Source organism: Hyaena hyaena, unplaced genomic scaffold (genome assembly GCF_003009895.1).
Source record: "Hyaena hyaena isolate Hyena2069 unplaced genomic scaffold, ASM300989v1 scaffold_100, whole genome shotgun sequence".
NCBI lineage: Eukaryota > Metazoa > Chordata > Mammalia > Carnivora > Hyaenidae > Hyaena > Hyaena hyaena.
Window position 1 is genome coordinate 1554155 of NW_024080732.1, and position 18104 is coordinate 1572258.

Consider the following 18104-nt stretch of genomic DNA (forward strand, 5'->3'; position numbering starts at 1 on the left):
CACACTTGGGATTCTTTCTCCCTCTCTCTCTGTCCCTCTCTGTCACTCTCTCTCTCTCTCTTTCAAAAATAAATAAAGCAACAACAACAACAAAAAAGATTATGATACCTTACAATAGGATATTATTTGGCCATAAAAAGGAATGAAGTATTTACTGATATGTGTTCCAACATGGATGAACCTTGGAAACATTCTAATTGAAAGAAGCCAGTCACAAGAGACCACATGTTGCATGAAATGTCCAGAGCAGATACATGCGTACAAATAGAAAGTAGATTCGTGGTTGCCGGGGCGGACGGGGGGTCGGGATGAAGAATGGGGAATACTTGCTATTGGGTACAGAGTTTCTTTTGGGGGTGATGAAAATGTTTTGAAATTATATAGTAATGGTCACCTAACTGAATATACTAAGTAACATTGAATTGTACAAAATGAAAGAATTTTATGGTATGTGAATTCTATCTCAATAAAGCTGAGGAAAAAGAACCCCACCTCTCTGACAAGGCTGTGTCCCCTTTATGACTCTCTCCACTTGCTGTAGGTGGTTATCTACCCACAGTTCCACACTGTTGGTTTGGTATTACCCTGTTCATGATGCAATTCTTGTTTGGGGGTTTTCTTAGCTTTTGGACTTTGTGTTGGAGCAAAACTATCCATTTAAACAAATTTGTTTTGAAATATTGACAGTAGAGCTAAAATAAACAGCATAGTGTTGGGGAAGTGCTATGGCCAGAAGACCTGAGTTCTAATCCCACCTCTGTCTCTGACTCAATATGTGACCTCAGACTAACTGATTTCTAAAAAGAAAGGGGCATCTTGTTGGCTCAATTGGGAGGACATGTGACTCTTTGATCTCAAGGTTGTGAGTTCAAGCCCCACACTGGGAGCCATTTCCTCCACTGTGCCTCTTCTAAGTTCTCTCTGATACCTTATAATGCCAGTGCCAGATGCCAAACAGAGCCTTGCTGTCAAGGTTCAGTCATTAGCTTGTGCTCAGACATAATTCAGTACCCAAAGAGCTGCAGAATCCTGGGGCGCTTGGGTGGCTCAGTCCATTGAGCATCCAACTTCGGTTCAGGTCATGATCTCATGGTTCGTGACTTCGAGCCCCGTGTCGGGCTCTGTGCTAGCAGCTAGCTCAGAGCCTGGAGCCCGTTTCAGATGATTCTGTATCTCCCTCTCTGACCGTGCCCTGCTCACGCTGCCTCTCTCTCTCTCTCTCTCTCTCTCTCTCTCTCTCCCCCTCCCTCCCTCCCTCAGTAATCCCTATTCTCCCATGAGTTTTGATCATTTAAAGGTAACTTAAATGTGAAATTTTGCTTCTCTACCCCCTTTGTAATATTTTGTGAGGACAAACAGAATGAAGGAAATAACTTAGATTCCTTGGAGCTCTACAATGTAGTTTGCAATGAAAACTCTAATAAGTCAGCAAGAGTACTGCATCCAAGTTTAATGTTTTTATTTATACCTTAGGCTCTGGCAGAGACAGAGTTGTCTACATAGAATTACCTCCTCTGGAAAGAAAATTTGGTTCCTTCATTCCTAATTCCATGTGATTGGCTGTAGTATTTCACATGGGTGAGGTACAGTACTCATTTTTACCTTTGAGAAGGCCCTGGTGCCTGTCAAAAACTGCACAGTTCAGCTGACTTTTTGATTCTAGCCATCCTAATGGGCATGATGTTGATCTCCTTGTGGATTTTCTTTTGGGTGGGTTGGTGGCTTAGTTTAACATATTTTTAGATGAGGCCTCTGAAACTTGGAATTTGAATGTCTTTAACCGTTAAAATTGTCTCACACATCCTCATTTCTTATTTGCCAGGTAGAAATGATAATAGATTTCTTCCAGGATAATTCACTTCCCTGCTTTTTGTAGCAAAGTATACATCAAATTTAGCATTTTAATGGTTTTTAAATATGTAGTTTTGTTGAATCAAGTATATTCACATTGTTGTTCAACCATCACCACCACCCGTCTTGAGAACTTTTTCATCTTCCTCGATTGAAACTCTTTACACACTGATCACGGACTCCCCATTCATCACCCACCTCTCCACCCCCATGAATCCCTACACCAACATATTGCTATTATAAACGTGAGCATACAGATCATTGTTTTGAGTCCCTGCTTTTATTTATTCCAGATATATACCTGGAATTCTGGATCATATGATAATTCTATGCTTAGTTTTTCTTTTTTTTAGGAGCTGCCATACTGTTTTCCATAGAGCTATTCCTTCTTACATTCCCACCAGCAATATACACAAGGGTTACAATTTCTCCACGTATTTGTCAGCACTTATTATTTTCTGGGTTTCCTTGTTGTTGTTTTTATTTTTATTTTTTTAATGTTTATTTTTGAGAGACAGAGCACGAGCAGGGGAGGGGCAGAAAGAGAGATACACAGAATCTGAGGCAGGCTCAAGGTTCTATGCTTTCAGCTCAGAGCTCGGTGCAAGGCTTGAACTCAAGAATCACGAGACCATAACCTGAGCCAAAGTCAGACACTTAACAGACTGAGCCACCCAGGCACCCTGTTGTTGTATTTAATAACCATTAATGGATATGAAGAGGTGTCTCATGGTTTTCATTTGCATTTCCCTAATGATTAGTGATGTTGAACATCTTTTCATGTACTTATTGACCATTTGTTTATCTTCTTTGGAGAAATGCCTATTCAAGAAATGCCTATTCAAGTTCCTAGACTGTTTTAAAATTGAATTGCCTGCGCTTTCAACAATAGCCAAATTATAGAAAGAGCCTAAATATCCATTAACTGATGAATGGATAAAGAAGACATGGTTTATATATAAAATGGAATACTATTTGGCAACGAGAAAGAATGAAATCCTGCCATTTGCATCCATGTGGATGGAACTAGAGGGTATTATGATAAGTGAAATAAGTCCATCAGAGACAAACAGATACCATATGTTCTCACTTATATGTGGAACTTGAGAATATTTTCTCCCATCTAATTGATGTCTCTTCACTGTTGATTATGTCCTTTGATATACAAAAGTTTTAAATTTTGATGAAGTCCAGTTGATCTATTTGTTGTTTTTGCTCTTGGGTGTCACATCTAAGAAATCGTTGCTAAGTTTAATGTCATGAAGCTATTCCCCTGTCTTTTCTTCTAAGAATTTTATAGTTTTAGCTCTTACATTTAAGTCCTGGATCCATTTTGAGTTAACCTTTTTTATACAGTGTAAGTTCGGGTCCAACTTCTAGTTTTTTTGCATGTAACTATCCATTTTCCCAACATCATTTATTGAAAACCTTGTTATTTCCCATGTTGACAATTATTTGATCATATATGTGAGTTAATTTCTGGGGTGTCTATTCCATTTGCTCGATCTGTATCTCTGTCTTCATGCCAGTACTATAGCTTTGTAGTTTTGAAATACAGAAATGTGAGACCTCCAATTTTATTCTTCCCTCCAACTCCCAAGATTATTCTGGCTATTTGGAATCCCTATGATTCCATCTAAGTTTTAGATGGCCTTTTCCATTGCTGCAAAAAAAGCCATTGGGATTTTTTATAGATATTGCATTGAATCTGTAGATGGCCTTGGGTAGCATTGACATCTTAATAATATTGCCTTCCCACCCATGAATAGGGCTCATTGGGGCTTTGATTTGCATTTTCCTGATGACTAATGATGTTGAGCATTTTTTTCATGTACTTACTGTCTTTTTGTATATCTTTCTTGGAGAAATATCTATTCAGACCCTTTGCCCCATTTTTTTTCCTTTTCCTATTTTAAAGTCAGGTTGTTTGGTGGTGGTGATGGTGGTAGCAGTTGTTGAGTTGTGGTTCTTTATATATTTTGTATACAAGTCCCTTACAGTATTTGCAAATATTGTCTCACATTTGATGGGTTGTCTTGTATTTCTTGAAAGTGTCTTTTGAAGCATAAAAGCTTTAAATTTAAAAAAAATTTTTTTTCGAATGGGAGTGTGGGGGAGAGGAGCAGAGGGAGAGAGAGAGAAAATCTTAAGCAGGCTCCATGCTTAGTGTGGAGCCTGATGCTGGGCTTGATCCCACAACCTGGGATCACGATCTGAGCCAAAATTAAGAGCTGGATGTTCAACTGCATGAGCTACCCAGGCACCCCTCAAAGCTTTAAATTAAAAAAACTTTTTTTTTAATGTTTTATTTATTTCTGAGAGAAAGAGAGAGAGAGAGATACAGCGTAAACAGGGGAGGGTCAGAGAGAGAGGGAGATACAGAATCTGAAACAGGCTCCAGGCTCTGAGCTAGTAGTCAACACAGAGCCCCATGCAGGGCTCAAACCCACGAACTGTGAGATCGTGACTTGAGCCGAAGTAGGACGCTTAACCGACTGAGCCACCCAGGCACCCCACAAAGCTTTAAATTTTGATGAAGTCCAATTTATCTATATTTTTCTTTTGTTGCCCATGCTCTTGGTGACTAAGAATCCATTATCAAATCCAAATTCATAAAGACTTATCCCTGTGTTTTCTTCTAAAAGTTTTATAATTTTTGCTCTAATCCTTGGTCCATTTTTATATGGTGTAAAGTAAAGGTCCAACTTCATTCTTTTGCACTAAATACCAGGACTATTTAGTTGTCCCACTACCATTTTATTGAAATGTCTATGCTATAAATTCCTTTAACTCCTCCACTCCCTGCAGTCTGATCTTTGCTGCTATGACTGTCCAGAAACTGCTATCACCACGTCACTAATGACCTGGTAGCTAAACTGAGTAGTTAATTTTTAGTCCTTTCCTTCTTCTTCTTTTTTTTTTTATTGTTTTATTTATTTCTGAGAGAGAGACAGCATGAGCAGGGGAGGGTCAGAGAGAGAGGGAGACACAGAATCCAAAACAGGCTCCAGGCTCTGAGCTAGCTGTCAGCACAGAGCCTGACATGGGACTCGAACCCACAAACTGTGAGATCATGAGCTGAGCCAAAGTTGGATGCTTAACTGACTGAGCTACCCAGGTGCCCCTAGTCCTTTCCTTCTTGACATACCTCTTGACTTTTGTGATACCATACCCTCCTGGATTTCTTCCTACCACTCTGACTCTTTTTCTTAGTATCTGCCCATCCCAAGTGTTCCTGAATGTTCTATTCTCAGCCCTATACACATTATTTGGGTGATCTCATCTTCTTACATGATTCACTTGCCATCTCTGTACTGATTTTTTCCAAATACTCTCCTGACCTTCATATCAATTTTATTTGCAAATCATATATCTGATAAGGTTAACCCAGTACATATAAAGAACCCCTATAGCTGAAAATAATACAGCCATCCAATTTAAAAATGAGACTTGAATAGATAGACATTTCTCCAAAGAAGAGCATCTCAAACTCAACATTTCCCAAATAACTTTCTTCCTCCAAATCCTCTTCAATGTTTCTTACATCTATGAATGGCATACCATCCATTTGATTTCCCAAGGTAGAAATCTAATTTATTTACAATCAAATGCAACCATTTTGTACATCTCAGTGAGTCTGATACATTTGTGTACTCATGCCACCACCCCTACAGATGAAATACAAAACATTTCTGTCCCCTGGAATTTCCTATGTCCCATCATGTTCAGTCTTTCCCCCACTGCCCCATGATAGAACTCTCTGCTTTCTTCCTTGAAAGATTAGAATTTCTTTTCCAAAGTTTCATATAAATGGAACCATATAGTATAGTATATACTTTTTTTTAAGATTTTATTTTTATTAAAAAAAATTTTTTTTTAATTTTTTAATGTTTATTTATATTTGAGAAAGACAGAGCAGGAGTGGAGGAGGCACAGAGAGAGAGGGAGACACAGAATTCGAAGCAGGCTCCAGGCTTTGAGCTGTCAGCACAGAGCCCGACGCGGGGCTTGAACTCACGCACCGTGAGATCATGACCCGAGTCGAAGTCAGACACTTAACCGACTGAGCCACCCAGGCACCCCTAAAAAAAATTTTTTTTAACATTTATTATTTTTGAGAAACAGAACATGAGCACAGGACGCGCAGAGAAAGAATGGGAGACACAGAATCTGAAGCAGGCTCCAGGCTTGGAGCTGTCAGCGCAGAGCCGGAAGCAGAGCTCAAACTGATGAACTGTGAGATCATGACCTGAGCTGAAATCAGCCGCTTAACTGACTGAGCCCCTCAGGCGCCCCAAGATTTTATATTAAAGTAATCTCTATACTCAACATGGGACTTGAACTCAACAACCCCGAGAGCAAGAGTTATATGTTCTACTGACTGAACCAGCCAGGCACTCCAATATATATTTTCTTATGTCTCTTTTTTCATTAAGTGTAATGTTCTTGAGATCCATTCATGTTGTATGTATTAATAGCTTATCCCTTTTTATTGGTTAGTAGTAGTCCATTGTTTGTATATACCACAATCTATTCATCCATTCATCTGCTGATGGACATGGGATTATTTCCAGTTTAGGGTATCATGAATAAAACTGTTATAACATTCAAATATAAGTCTTTGTGTAGACTTTATGTATTTACATATTTGTCATGGGTAAATATCTAGGAGTGGTCACATGTAAGTATATGTTTAACTTTATAAGAAACTTTACAAGAAGCTGTTTTCTAAAGCAGTTGTACCATTTTACATTTCCATTAGCAATGGATTCCATTAAGCAATCCATTGCTCCACATATTTGCCAACCTTTTTATTATTACCAGCCCATTTAATTTTAGCTATTCTAGTGAGTTTGAGGTAGTATTTCATGGTAGTTTTAATTTTCATTTCCCTGAACACAAATAATGCTAAGCACATTTTCATATGTTTATTGGCTGTTCACATACCCTCTTTGATGGAGAGTTTAAATCTTTTGCCCATTTTTAATTTGTTTAGGTTTATTTATTATGAAAGAGAGAGAGAGAGAAGGAGAGAGAGAGAAAGAGCGAGCACAAGCCAGGGAGGGACAGAAAGAAGGAGAGACAGAATCCCAGGTAGGCTCCACACCATCAGCACAGAGTCTGATATTGGGCTCACCCATGACAATGAGATCATAACCTGAGCCAAAATCAAGAGTTGAACGTTTAACCAACTGAACCCACCCAGGCACCCCTGCCCATTTTTATTTTTTTTTATTTTTTTTATTTTTTTTTTAAATATTTTTATTTATTTCTAAGAGAGAGAGAGACAGCGTGAGCAGGGGAGGGTCAGAGAGAGAGGGAGTCACAGACTGAAACAGGCTCCAGGCTCTGAGCTGGCAGTCAGCACAGAGCCCGACGCGGGGCTCGAACCCACGAGCCGTGAGATCATGACCTAAGTGAAAGTCGGACGCTTAACCGACTAAGCCACCCAGGCGCCCCTCCCCTGCCCATTTTTAAATAGTCTTTGCTTATTACTGAATTGTAATTGGAATTAAGAGCCTGTTATCAAATATATTTTCCAAATCTTTTCTTACAGTCAGTGGCTTTTCTTTTCTTTTTCTTAACAGTGTCTTTGTCTTTTTTTTGGTAATTTCTTTAATTTAAAAAAAAATGGTTTATGTACTATTTAAGAAATCTTTCACCCAACACCTAACTGGTTTGTCTTTTAATAAACACTATACGGGAGTGGGGTTGGAGGGATAGGAAAGAAAAATAAATTCTTGCCTAATCCAAGGTCATAAATATTTTCTCACATTTTTTCCCAGAAGCTTTATAGTTTCAGATTTTACATTTAGGTCTTTAATCTGTTGTGTGTGTGTGTGTGTGAGTGTGCTGTTGTTTGTTTCGGTATATGGTATGAGGTAGTGGTCAAGGTTCATTTTTTCCCCATGTGAACCATTTAATTGTGGCATCATTTGTTGAAAAGAATATCCTTTCCCCTATTAAATTCCTTTGGTACCATGGTGAAAACCCATTTTTATGTTTATTTCTAGGCTCTCTATCCTATTCTTCGATCTATATTATCCTTATGCCAAAAGCACACTATCTTGATTGCTATAGTTTTATAACTTGAAATCAGATAATGTAATTCCTACAAATTTGTTTTCAAAATAATTTTGGCGATTCTAGGTCCTATGCATTTCCCTATAAATTTTGGAATCATTTGTCAAATTCTATACACATACAAAACAAAAACAAAAACACAACTCTGCTGGAATTTTTATTGTGATTGATCAGTTTGGGGAGAATTGGCATCTTAACAGTAATGATTCTTTTATTTATTTATTTTTAAAAGTTTCTAATTTATTTTGAGAGAGTTTTGTTTGTTTTGTTTTCTGCACACGTTCATTGCATGTAGCCATATGACGTGCTTTGGACAGTAAACTGTGAAGGCAAATCACAGGCATTTCTTCTGCAAAGGAGTTTAAGAGCATTTGCTACATTATCTTCCCACTGCTGCAGTAATGGTAGAGACTCTTGTTGAGGTGAAGCATTGGACATAAGTGTGAGCAAGAAATTAACTTTTGTTGAGATTAGCCAAGAGAATTGGGGGCTGTTCATTATAGCCTAACAGAGAAAGTTCTTAGCCTCGGGACAAACTCTTTACCTTTATGGAGCTTACATTCTAGCGCCAGAGAAACAGATAAACACATCCACGTTACAATGTGAGGTAGAGACGAGCACAACACAGAACACAAAGCAGATACAGTGACACAGAGGGCCGGAGAATGGTTTAGCTTTAATGGCGAAGGCCTCCTTGAAAACAGAACAGCTGAGCTGAGACCTGAATGAAGTGAGGGAGGGAACCACGAGGTAGGTGTCTGGTGGGTGTTCCAGGTAGACAGCCAGGCACAGCGACAGGAACTCCGGACTCTCCTGGGCATGGGGGACTAGCACAGACCTGAAAGAGCAGCCCTCAAGGGAAGAAGAGAGAAGGGCACATCTACCCAATGGCCCCTGCGGCCCATTCTGGTTCTGTGGCAACCAGAAGCAGCTGCTGGACAGTAGACAACTTGTCGGCAACGGTCTTGCCAGCCTGCTTAGACACCACTGTCCCTTGACTCTCAAGATTTTGAACAGTGGTCAAAAAACGAAGAACTTTTTCCTGACATTCAGGCATAGAGTCTTGTTTTCTCTGAGAAAAAAAATGTCCCTGACCTTTGGGAGACCTCGTGACCATTATTTTCCTGGAAGTTATTCTCCACCTTAAAATTCATCAACAGCTTGCTACTGTCCTAAGGAAGAAGGCCAAACTCAACTGTTGTCTAGCTCTGTCACAGAATTCTGCTTCAGTCACACTGGGCTTATTTCAGTTCTTCCACTGGGCCCTCGTTTCTCTGAGCCTTGGCAAAAGCTGTTCCTTCTGTTAGGAACATTCTTCCTCCCTTGTCCTGGCTAACATCCCTCAAACACAGTTTAAATGTCAGTCCTCCTGGGAGTCTTCCCAGACTAGGTTAGATGCTTCTGTCGAATGCTATCTTAGCATCCTGTTCTTCTACCAACATAGCACTCGTCATACTGTATTGTAGCTTTAAAAATCGTCCATAATTCAGACATACAGAGAAGTATAAAAAATAATATAGGGAGCACCCCTATGCCTGTCACCCTAGTTGAGCAATAAAATATTGCCCGCTGAAGCCCGTCGTGCTAACATTTTGCTCCCTCCCTACTCCTAACCATTACTTGAATTTAGTGTTTATCTTTCCATGTGTCTCTATACTTTTATAATTTATGCAAATACACCTAAAGAACACGTAGTATTTTTTTCCCCTGGCTTTATACTTTACATATAAGTTATTACGAAGGTATGTCTGCAACTTGAATTTTTCTCCTCGGCCTTATGGGATTCATCCACGTTGATACATGTAACTCTAGATCATTTCTACAGCTGTATATATTATACAAGTTGCCCATTTTGTCCACTGATCGACATGTAGAGTGTTTACAGATTTTTGCAATTTCAAACCACTCTGCTACAAGCATTATTGTACCTGTCCCCTTATACGTACGACAGTCTCTCCGGGCAAATTGCTGGGAGTGCAACCGCGGAGTCATCGTGCCTGCGCGCCTCTAACTTTGTACCCGACACTGACGAAGAGCTCTTCAAAGTGGTGGTACCACGGAGTGGTTTCGAATGCGCATCTCTCCTGGAGGGTGAACGCCTTGGGGGCTGGGACTCTGCCCGTCTTGCTGACCATGGCATTTCCAGAACTGTGAGCAGCGGACGCTAACACCCGTTTGTATGGTGACTGACTGGACCCCGGAACTGAGCAGAACGTCGCTCAGGGGAGTGGCCAGAGCCTGGGGAGCAGTGGCTCGAGGCCTGCAGGAGGTCTCGCCCCCCAGGACAAGGAGCGCAGCGCATTGGGAGCGAATATCGGTTCCTTCCCCGCGCACGCGTCCCCCAGCCCCCGCCCCTAGGGGCCGGGCCCGACGCCAGGCCCGGCCCCCGGACCCTCCCGCACGGGCGGCCCCGCCCCCAGCTCGGCTTTGCCCCCGCCCCCGCGGGTGACTCAGGCGGTGACGGCAGCCGGGAGGGAGGCGATGACGGGCGCGCGGCCGTGCGCCGCGGAGGAGCGCAAGGTCCGGGAGCGCGGCGGCGGCGGCGGAGCGGCGGCCGAGGCGGCGGCGGGCGGCATGGACGGGGCGCGGGGCGCGGGCCGGGCGCTGGCCGCGCTGCTGCTGGCCGCGTCCGTGCTGAGCGCCGCGCTGCTGGCCCCTGGAGACTCCCCGGAGCGCGGTGCCGAGGCCGCCCCGCCGCGAGGTGAGTGCGCGCCGCGGCTCCGGCCCGGGCGGCTCCGCAGACCCCGCGCCGCCGCGCCCCCTCCCGCCGCGGGTTCCGCTGGGGGCGCGGCTGGCTGCGGACCGCGCGACTGTCCCCTCCCGGCCCGCGCAGCGCCGCGGGCGAACGCTTGGAAAAAGCAAGTCTCCGGAACTAGTTTTTGTTTCCTTTGCGTTGTAGTGAGCGTCCCCGGGCCGGGATTCTCTCGGTGTAGCGGCGTTTGGTCGCTGTCGCAGGCACGCGCGGGTCAGCCTCTCGGGCCTGGGGGACTAGCGCAGTGTGTGTGTTGTTGGGGGGGGGCCAACCTCAGCGCCCAAAGAGAGCCCACCCTAAAGGGAAACACGCGGGAGTGGCCGCAGGCCGCGGGGAGAGCCGCGGAGCTGAGCAGCCCTGCGCTCCGCAGACACGCCCGAGGCTGCGGGGCGCCGAGGTCTCCAGGCGACTCTTGTCTAAATAGTAAAATGCCTAAGAGTGGGAGACCTGTTACTCCCCAAATGCAAAGCTACAGAAGAGACGGACTGGCCAAGAAGCGGGGTGTATCCGACATCCAGCCCTCATCTCGCCTACGGTTTGCAGGGACTTGTGCGCACGTGAAGTCCGTTTCCTGAGGAGGACGGAGGACGTGGCGGGTGGCCTGCGCGGTGGGAAGGCAGGCGCGGGCCGCGGGAGTTGCGGGGCCCCGGAGCGCGGCAGCCCGGGTCCGCAGCCGGACGGCGAAGAGCGCCCGCCGCTCTGGGGTTAAACTCCCGAGTAAATGTCCGACCCAGAGGAAAAACTCAGATAGCGGCGGCGCGGGGAGGGTGTTGACGTGTTGACTGCAGGGGCTGGGTGTCCAAACTCGAAGCCCAGTCTCGAGCGCCGCGCCGTTAGGCAGATTTTACAGCTCTGGGGATGCAAGGGACAGTCGGCGCCGCGGTTTGCGGGAGTCCTGCGGTTTGCTGGGAAGCAGCGGAACCAGGTCCTTGGTCCAGTCCCCGGAGGGGCTGGACGGGGTATTTTTGCTGGCGGTGATTTTACTGTGCGGCTGGGAGTAGAAGCATCAGCTCCTCTAGTGTTTTCCTAATTTGCCTGGTGTCCGAACTTATCTTGGGGGGCTGATGGGGGGGGGGGATGGTGAAAAATACAAAGTGCGGGGCCTCCCCTAGACTCCCTGAAGAGGATCCCAGAAGATGATGGTCCCCAGCGCCTCCCTAGGGGAATCAGGGATTGTGGGGATCAGTCAACTGCAGCAAACACTATTTGCTCAGGGTTTGGGGACAGGTCTGCCTGTCTCCCCCCTCAACCCAACCCCTTTTCTGTATCTGAATAGGGGGTCTTGGTGTCAGTGCCTGTAGTTCAGATGACCCTTCCCCCACAATCAAAATCTTGTAGGGCAAAGACAAAATGAATTTTGGAGAAGCAGTTTAGCTGATAACATTTTGTATTCCTGCTTCCCCTACCCCTGACCTCAAGTCTCTCTACTCCCCTTCTTTATAATGGAGGAAAGGGACCCTAAGAGGTTACATAATCAGGCCATTCATAAGTTGTCAGGGACAGATCCTGTGCAAGGCTTTTTCTTTGTGTGTTAGCAGCAGTTAGTAACAATCATTTTATGAAAAAGGTGGTTTTTAAATAGTAATTCTATGTTGTGAGGGAGAACATATTAATATTTTTTTAAAGTTTATATATTGATTTTGAGGTGTGAGGAGCAGAGAGAATCCCAAGCAGGCTCTGCACTCTCAAAGCAGAGTCCAATTTGGGGCCCAAACTCACAAACCATGGGATGGTGACCTGAGCTGAAGTCAGAGTCCCAATAGGCTGAGCCACCCAGGCACCCCACATATTAGTATTCGTAGGTGGTCCACTCCAGAATCTTCACGCTGTGTTGAGAGGACAGCTGGGCTTTTAGTGCCACCTGGAGTCCAGGTTTGTGTTGGACAACTTCCTACCAAGAACTCCATCTTCATACGATTTGAGGACTCGTTTACTTCCAAAGGAAAAAAAAAATAAATAGAATATGTCTTTAAAAATTTGGCCCACAGGGGCGCCTGGGTGGTTTAGTGGGTTAAGTATCCAGCTTGGGCTCAGTTCATGATCTCATGGTTTGTGAGTTCGGCCCCTGCATCGGGCCCTGTGCTGACAGTGCAGAGCCTCCTTGGGATTCTCTCTGCCTGTCTCCCACTCACACTTCTGCTATCTCTCAAAATAAATAAATAAACTTAAGAAAAAGAATTTCCCCCCCTAACATACTCATGAGCGGAGAGCTAGAACCAGAAATGAAATATTTAGAAACAAAAGTTTGATATACAAACAGCACAGTTACTTGGGCACCTATTGAAAGGTGACTTTATTTGGTGTATGTCCTCACCAAGACACTGGACAGGAGAGGAGGAGAGAATTGTTCTTTTGTATATAATGCTTCTTGAGTGTTGTTCTGGTATTTCTTATATCAGCAGTATCACAATCCAGCAGCTTTAAAACATTTTTAATTTTTTTCTTTAAAATTTTTTAATTTTTTTCTTCAAAAAATTTTTTTTAATGTTTTTTTTTTTTCTTTCTGAGAGAGAGATAGTGTGAGCAGGGGAGGATCAGAGAAGAGAGCGAGACACAGGATCTGAAGCAGGCTCCAGGCTCTGAGCTGGCTGTCAGCACAGAGTCCAACGCAGGGCTCGAACCCATGAACCGTGAGATCATGACCTGAGCCGAAGTCGGACACCCAACTGACTAAAACCACTCAGGTGTCCCAGCAGCTTTTTCTTGAAACTGAGCATTTAAGTTCAATTTAGATGTCATATTGGATGGTTTGGGAGTTGCATCCTTATGATGACAGTTAAGAATTGTCAGAGTCTGAAATTCATATGGAAAACTGAAGCATAGAACAAGAACCTTACTCCATCCCTTACTAAGGACTCATAGGAATCTGAATAAAAGCATTATTCCAAGTATGAAGGGATGGTGATTTGTAAAACAGTTAAAAAGGTAAAGGTCAGTGGATAGTGACTATAAAATTCAAAATGAAAACTATTAAAACTGAACCAGGGAAGCTAAAGAGAAGTATTTGAAAACACAGTATGACATGTATGTATGACGGGTCTGACAAAGGATTTGATATCTGTGCTGTGTAAAGAAATGTTACAAGTCCTAAGAAGAGTGCCAAGAAGGAAGGGGTGTTAAATAAAAAAAACTCAGCTGAGTAAATGTGAAGAGCAAATTGTTTATTTAATAATTCATGAATTGGGCGGTATGCTGTCTAGCATATAGAAAGGAGCTCCCTCAAGCTGCAAGAAAGGAAAGGTTTTTAAAGCAGAGAGAGAGGAGCACCTGAGTCAGTCCGTTAAGCGGCCAACGTCAGCTCAGGTCATGGTCTCGTGGTTCATGAGTTCAAGCCCTGTGTCAGGCCCTGTGCTGACAGCTCAGAGCCTGGAGCCTGCTTCAGATTCTGTGCCTCCCTCTCTCTCTCTGCCCCTCCCCAGCTTGTGCTTTTGTCTTTGTCTCTGAATACTGAAGAAAAGTTTAAAAAAAAGAAAAAGGCAGAGAGCGTTAAAAAAGGAAATCATTAACAAAGAATGCATTTTAGGCCAGATGCTCTCCGAAGGGTAATGGAAGGGGACCCTCAGTGGATTAGCTTCTGGTGCTGACTAGGAAATTCCAGGTTGGCTGCCTAAAGGTCATTTTCTGGGAGAAGGTGAAGCTGCAGTTAGATTAGGTATTAAGTCTTGGTGGGGGTGTAGCATAAGTGACTCCATTTTGGGCTTGCTCTCTCTTTTCTAACACTCTCCATGTTTGATCAGACTCTCAGCTTAACTGAGAGATGTGACCAAAGTATAAGGCACTAATGCCACGCTCAGTTTTGTAGTTCTTACAGCTTTTTATGAAATTTTGTTGCTACTTTCTGTGGCATCCATAGGTCATGACAAGTTTTTTGTTTGTTTTAATCTCTGATATTATAGGCCACAACTTCAAGGTTTACAATCTTTAAGTTGGTCATTCTCTTCACTCCTTTTCTGATGTTCTTATATTAAGGAGATCATTTTCTGGGTGGTTAGTGACTGCAAACATGTACTGAGAGCTTTTGAGAGAATATAATGTGCCAGGGAAATAACTGATTATCATATAAGCAGGGTAATTCCCAGTGTCTGGAGTGCATTTCAGAGCCACATGGGTCCCCAAGACCCAAACCAGTTGATATCAAAATCAAGTAAGTCAAAGAAAAGACCCTATTGAAGGAGTCACCTTTGTAAGCCAAGTCACTTGCTCAGTGATCTTATGTAATTGAGTTTCAACTTTCAATTCAGGTGCAGCAGGTGGTTTTGGTCACAGTACAGACAACTCTTTTCTTGGCTAAACTATAACTAAGGGCTGTCCTACTATCAAGAACAATTTTAGGCAGAGTCTAAGGATCTTTATTGGGCAGCTCTTGTCTTAGCAATGCATTCTGCACGGTCTTTAAGAGTTACGGTGAGGCTTCTGATCATATTCTCATTTACACTTCCTCCTCCCTAGGGAAGTACGGCCCTGCCGAAGGAGGGGAGTGTGAGTCATGAATGCCTCCCAGTAATTCCTTTCTAACTTGACAGTGTAAATCCAGCAGAGTGGACCGGTGAGGTGTCGTAGTTCATTTGTGGAAAGTTCAGTTAACTAAACTAAGAGGCATTGCCCAGCTGTCTAGGCATTCACAATGACAACCCACCACAGACAGACTCTGTTGGGGCACAGATCACTTCCCGCTATAGTGGCACTGGTAATGGGTCCATTTCACTGGGATTGTTTGTATGTGCTTTTTCAAGCCAGAGGGTCAAGTAGGTTTCCTCTTAGCCTAAAATAGAAAGTTATTCTGAATTCTTAGAGATGCCCACCTTAGCAATGGCCTGGGAGATACAGGTAATGGCATTCCTTCTGGCCAGCGCTGGAGTAAAGGACAGAAAGGGAAGACGGGAGGGTTTCATGTTGAGTTCTTGATCTGGCATCTTGGGAGGAAGTAGTCTGCCTTGATATAGCTCCTTCTCTTCCTGTTCACTTGGATGTGGAAGTCTCTAGTGCGTGGAAAGGACCACGTGTCAGGTGGAGCCTCCTTCAGCACTGAGGTGCTTCTCCAAGGTCTAAGCCCCTGCAGTCTGGCTGCCATCTGGGTGGTGAAGAGGACCTGGTGTAGTCCCTTCCGAGGAGGTTCAAGGGCAGTCTTTTTCCTTAGTGATTCCAGTTCAGAAGGGTGGGAGAAAACTGGAAACGTTAGTTTGGAGAGTTGAGCCAAATTATTGAGGAAACTAGAATTCAGTCCAATTCATAACAACCTCAGAGACAATTAGTAGGATTAGACTTTAATATAGACAGAGGTGTAAACATAATTTTTTCTCTCTACAATTACCCTCATTTTTTATAGTAAAACTAATTTGTTTGCATTAAACTTTGCCTGTTATTTTCTTTAAAAATTTTTTTTTATTCTTTATTCATTTTTGAGAGAGAGAGAGACAGAGCATGAGCAGGCGAGAGGCAGAGAGAGGGAGACACAGAATCTGACGCAGGCTTCAGGCTCTGAGCTGACAGCACAGAGCCCAATGACGGGGCTTGAACTCATGAACTGTAAGATCATGCATGACCTGAGCCAAAGTCGGACGCTTAATGGACTGAGCCACACACGTGCCCCACCTGATTATTTTCTTAAGTGCAGCAAGATGATTGACCACATAGGGGCACCTGGATGGCTTAGTCAGTTAAGCATCTGACTCTCGGTTTCAGCCCAGGTCATGATCTTGAGATTCATGAGTTTGAGCCCACTGTCCAGCTAGCTCTGTGCTGACAGTGCAGAGCCTGTGTGGGATTTTCTCTCTCTCTCTCAAAAATAAATAAATAAACTTTAAAAAAGATGGTTATAGCATTTTTTCTTTTTTTAAAAAAATATTTATTTAAGTAAGCTCTATACCCATTGTGGGGCTTGAACTAGAGTTGCATGCTCTACCAGCTGAGTCAGCCAGGTGCCCTCCCCTCTTTAGAAAAAATATTATTTTTGGACCATATAAGCTCTTTTTAAAAATATTTTTTAATGTTTATTTTTGAGGTGAGGGGAGGGGTAGAGAGAGGGGGACAGAGGATCTGAAGTGGCCTCTGGGCCCACAGCAGACAGCCCAATGCAGGGCTTGAACCTATGAAACGTGAAATCATTACCTGAGCTGAAGTCCGATGCTTAATTGACTGAGCCACCCAGGCGCCCCCATATAAGCTCTTTTTATTACTACTTTGCTGGGACCTTGTTAGCAAGGTGTTAAGTCAATCTTTCCAAGAGGCTTTAGTGGCTCTGTAAAGTCAGCCTTAGTTCTTTAAAGCAGCTTGGTCATATCTGAGTCTATGCATATCTCTCTCAAATATGACCTGCTGGTCAAAGCTTTAGTAATATGGCCATTGTTTCCAATGGTATCTGGTTATAAGGATTAGACTCTCATTGAATCTATATAAATAACTAACTATATTGCCATGAAAAGAATACTCAAGAGCTTCCCAATTCTGGAAGAATCACGTCGGGAGAAAAACTAAGTGTTTCATCTTTGTTTACAAAGGTATATCTTATCAAATAGTTGATACCTTAAGAGAAAAGAGAAAAAGATTACCTAAAATCTGGAAAAGCAGAATGTTAGGGAGCCAGCAGTTTTAAACTAGAAGTCATAAAAATTGAAATTATCCTCCTTGGTTCATTCAGCCCTATGTTATTAATTCTTTTTCTGCTTGAATACTGTTTTTCCACTAATTCTGGAAATTCTTACTTCAGTTGCATGATCTGAAAGTTATCAGAAACCTGTATTCTACAGTACTTGTCAGATTCTTTACCATAAATTTCTCTGAATATGAAACACATTTGCAGGAAGCTTTTGAAAAGCATCTTACCAAAAGCAATAACTCTCTGTAAATGACAAAGGATTTTAAAATGTCTGTTGTTAACATATTTTTAAAATGTTTTTTTATTTACTTTTTTTTTGTTAATATTTTTTATTTATTTCTAGGAGAGAGAGAGAGAGACAGCGTGAGCAGGGGAGGGTCAGAGAGAGAGGGAGACACAGACTCTGAAATAGGCTCCAGGCTCTGAGCTGGCAGTCAGCACAGAGCCCGACGCGGGGCTCGAACCCATGAACCGCGAGATCATGACCTAAGCGAAAGACGAATGCTTAACTGACTAAGCCACCCAGGCGCCCCTTTATTTACTTTTTGAGAGAGAGAGAGACAGCATGAGCAGGGGAGGGTCAGAGAGAGAGGGAGACATAGAATCAGAAGCAGTCTCCAGGCTCTGAGCTAGCTGTCAGCACAGAGCCCGATGCGGGGCTTGAACCCATGAACTGTGAGATCATGACGTGAGCTGAAGTCGGATGCTTAACCAACTGAGCCACCCAGGAGCCCAAAAATGTCTGTTGTTAGAGTTGATGAAAGTTCATTACAATGGAATTGACATTGTAATGTCAAAGGAATAACCTTTGGAAAATAACTA

General features: G+C 43.3%; 1 protein-coding gene across 2 annotated transcripts in view; it reads left to right on the top strand.

The window, feature by feature from the left end:
* Positions 1-10416: 10416 nt before the first annotated feature.
* HGSNAT (heparan-alpha-glucosaminide N-acetyltransferase) overlaps positions 10417-18104 on the top strand; it is a 44637-nt gene continuing 36949 nt past the window's right edge. The window contains exon 1 of one of the 2 annotated variants that reach the window (XM_039235639.1): positions 10417-10636. In XM_039235639.1, the coding sequence (XP_039091570.1) occupies positions 10417-10636 (220 nt within the window). The remainder of the gene's footprint in view (positions 10637-18104) is intronic. The other variant, XM_039235641.1, reaches the window with a different exon arrangement.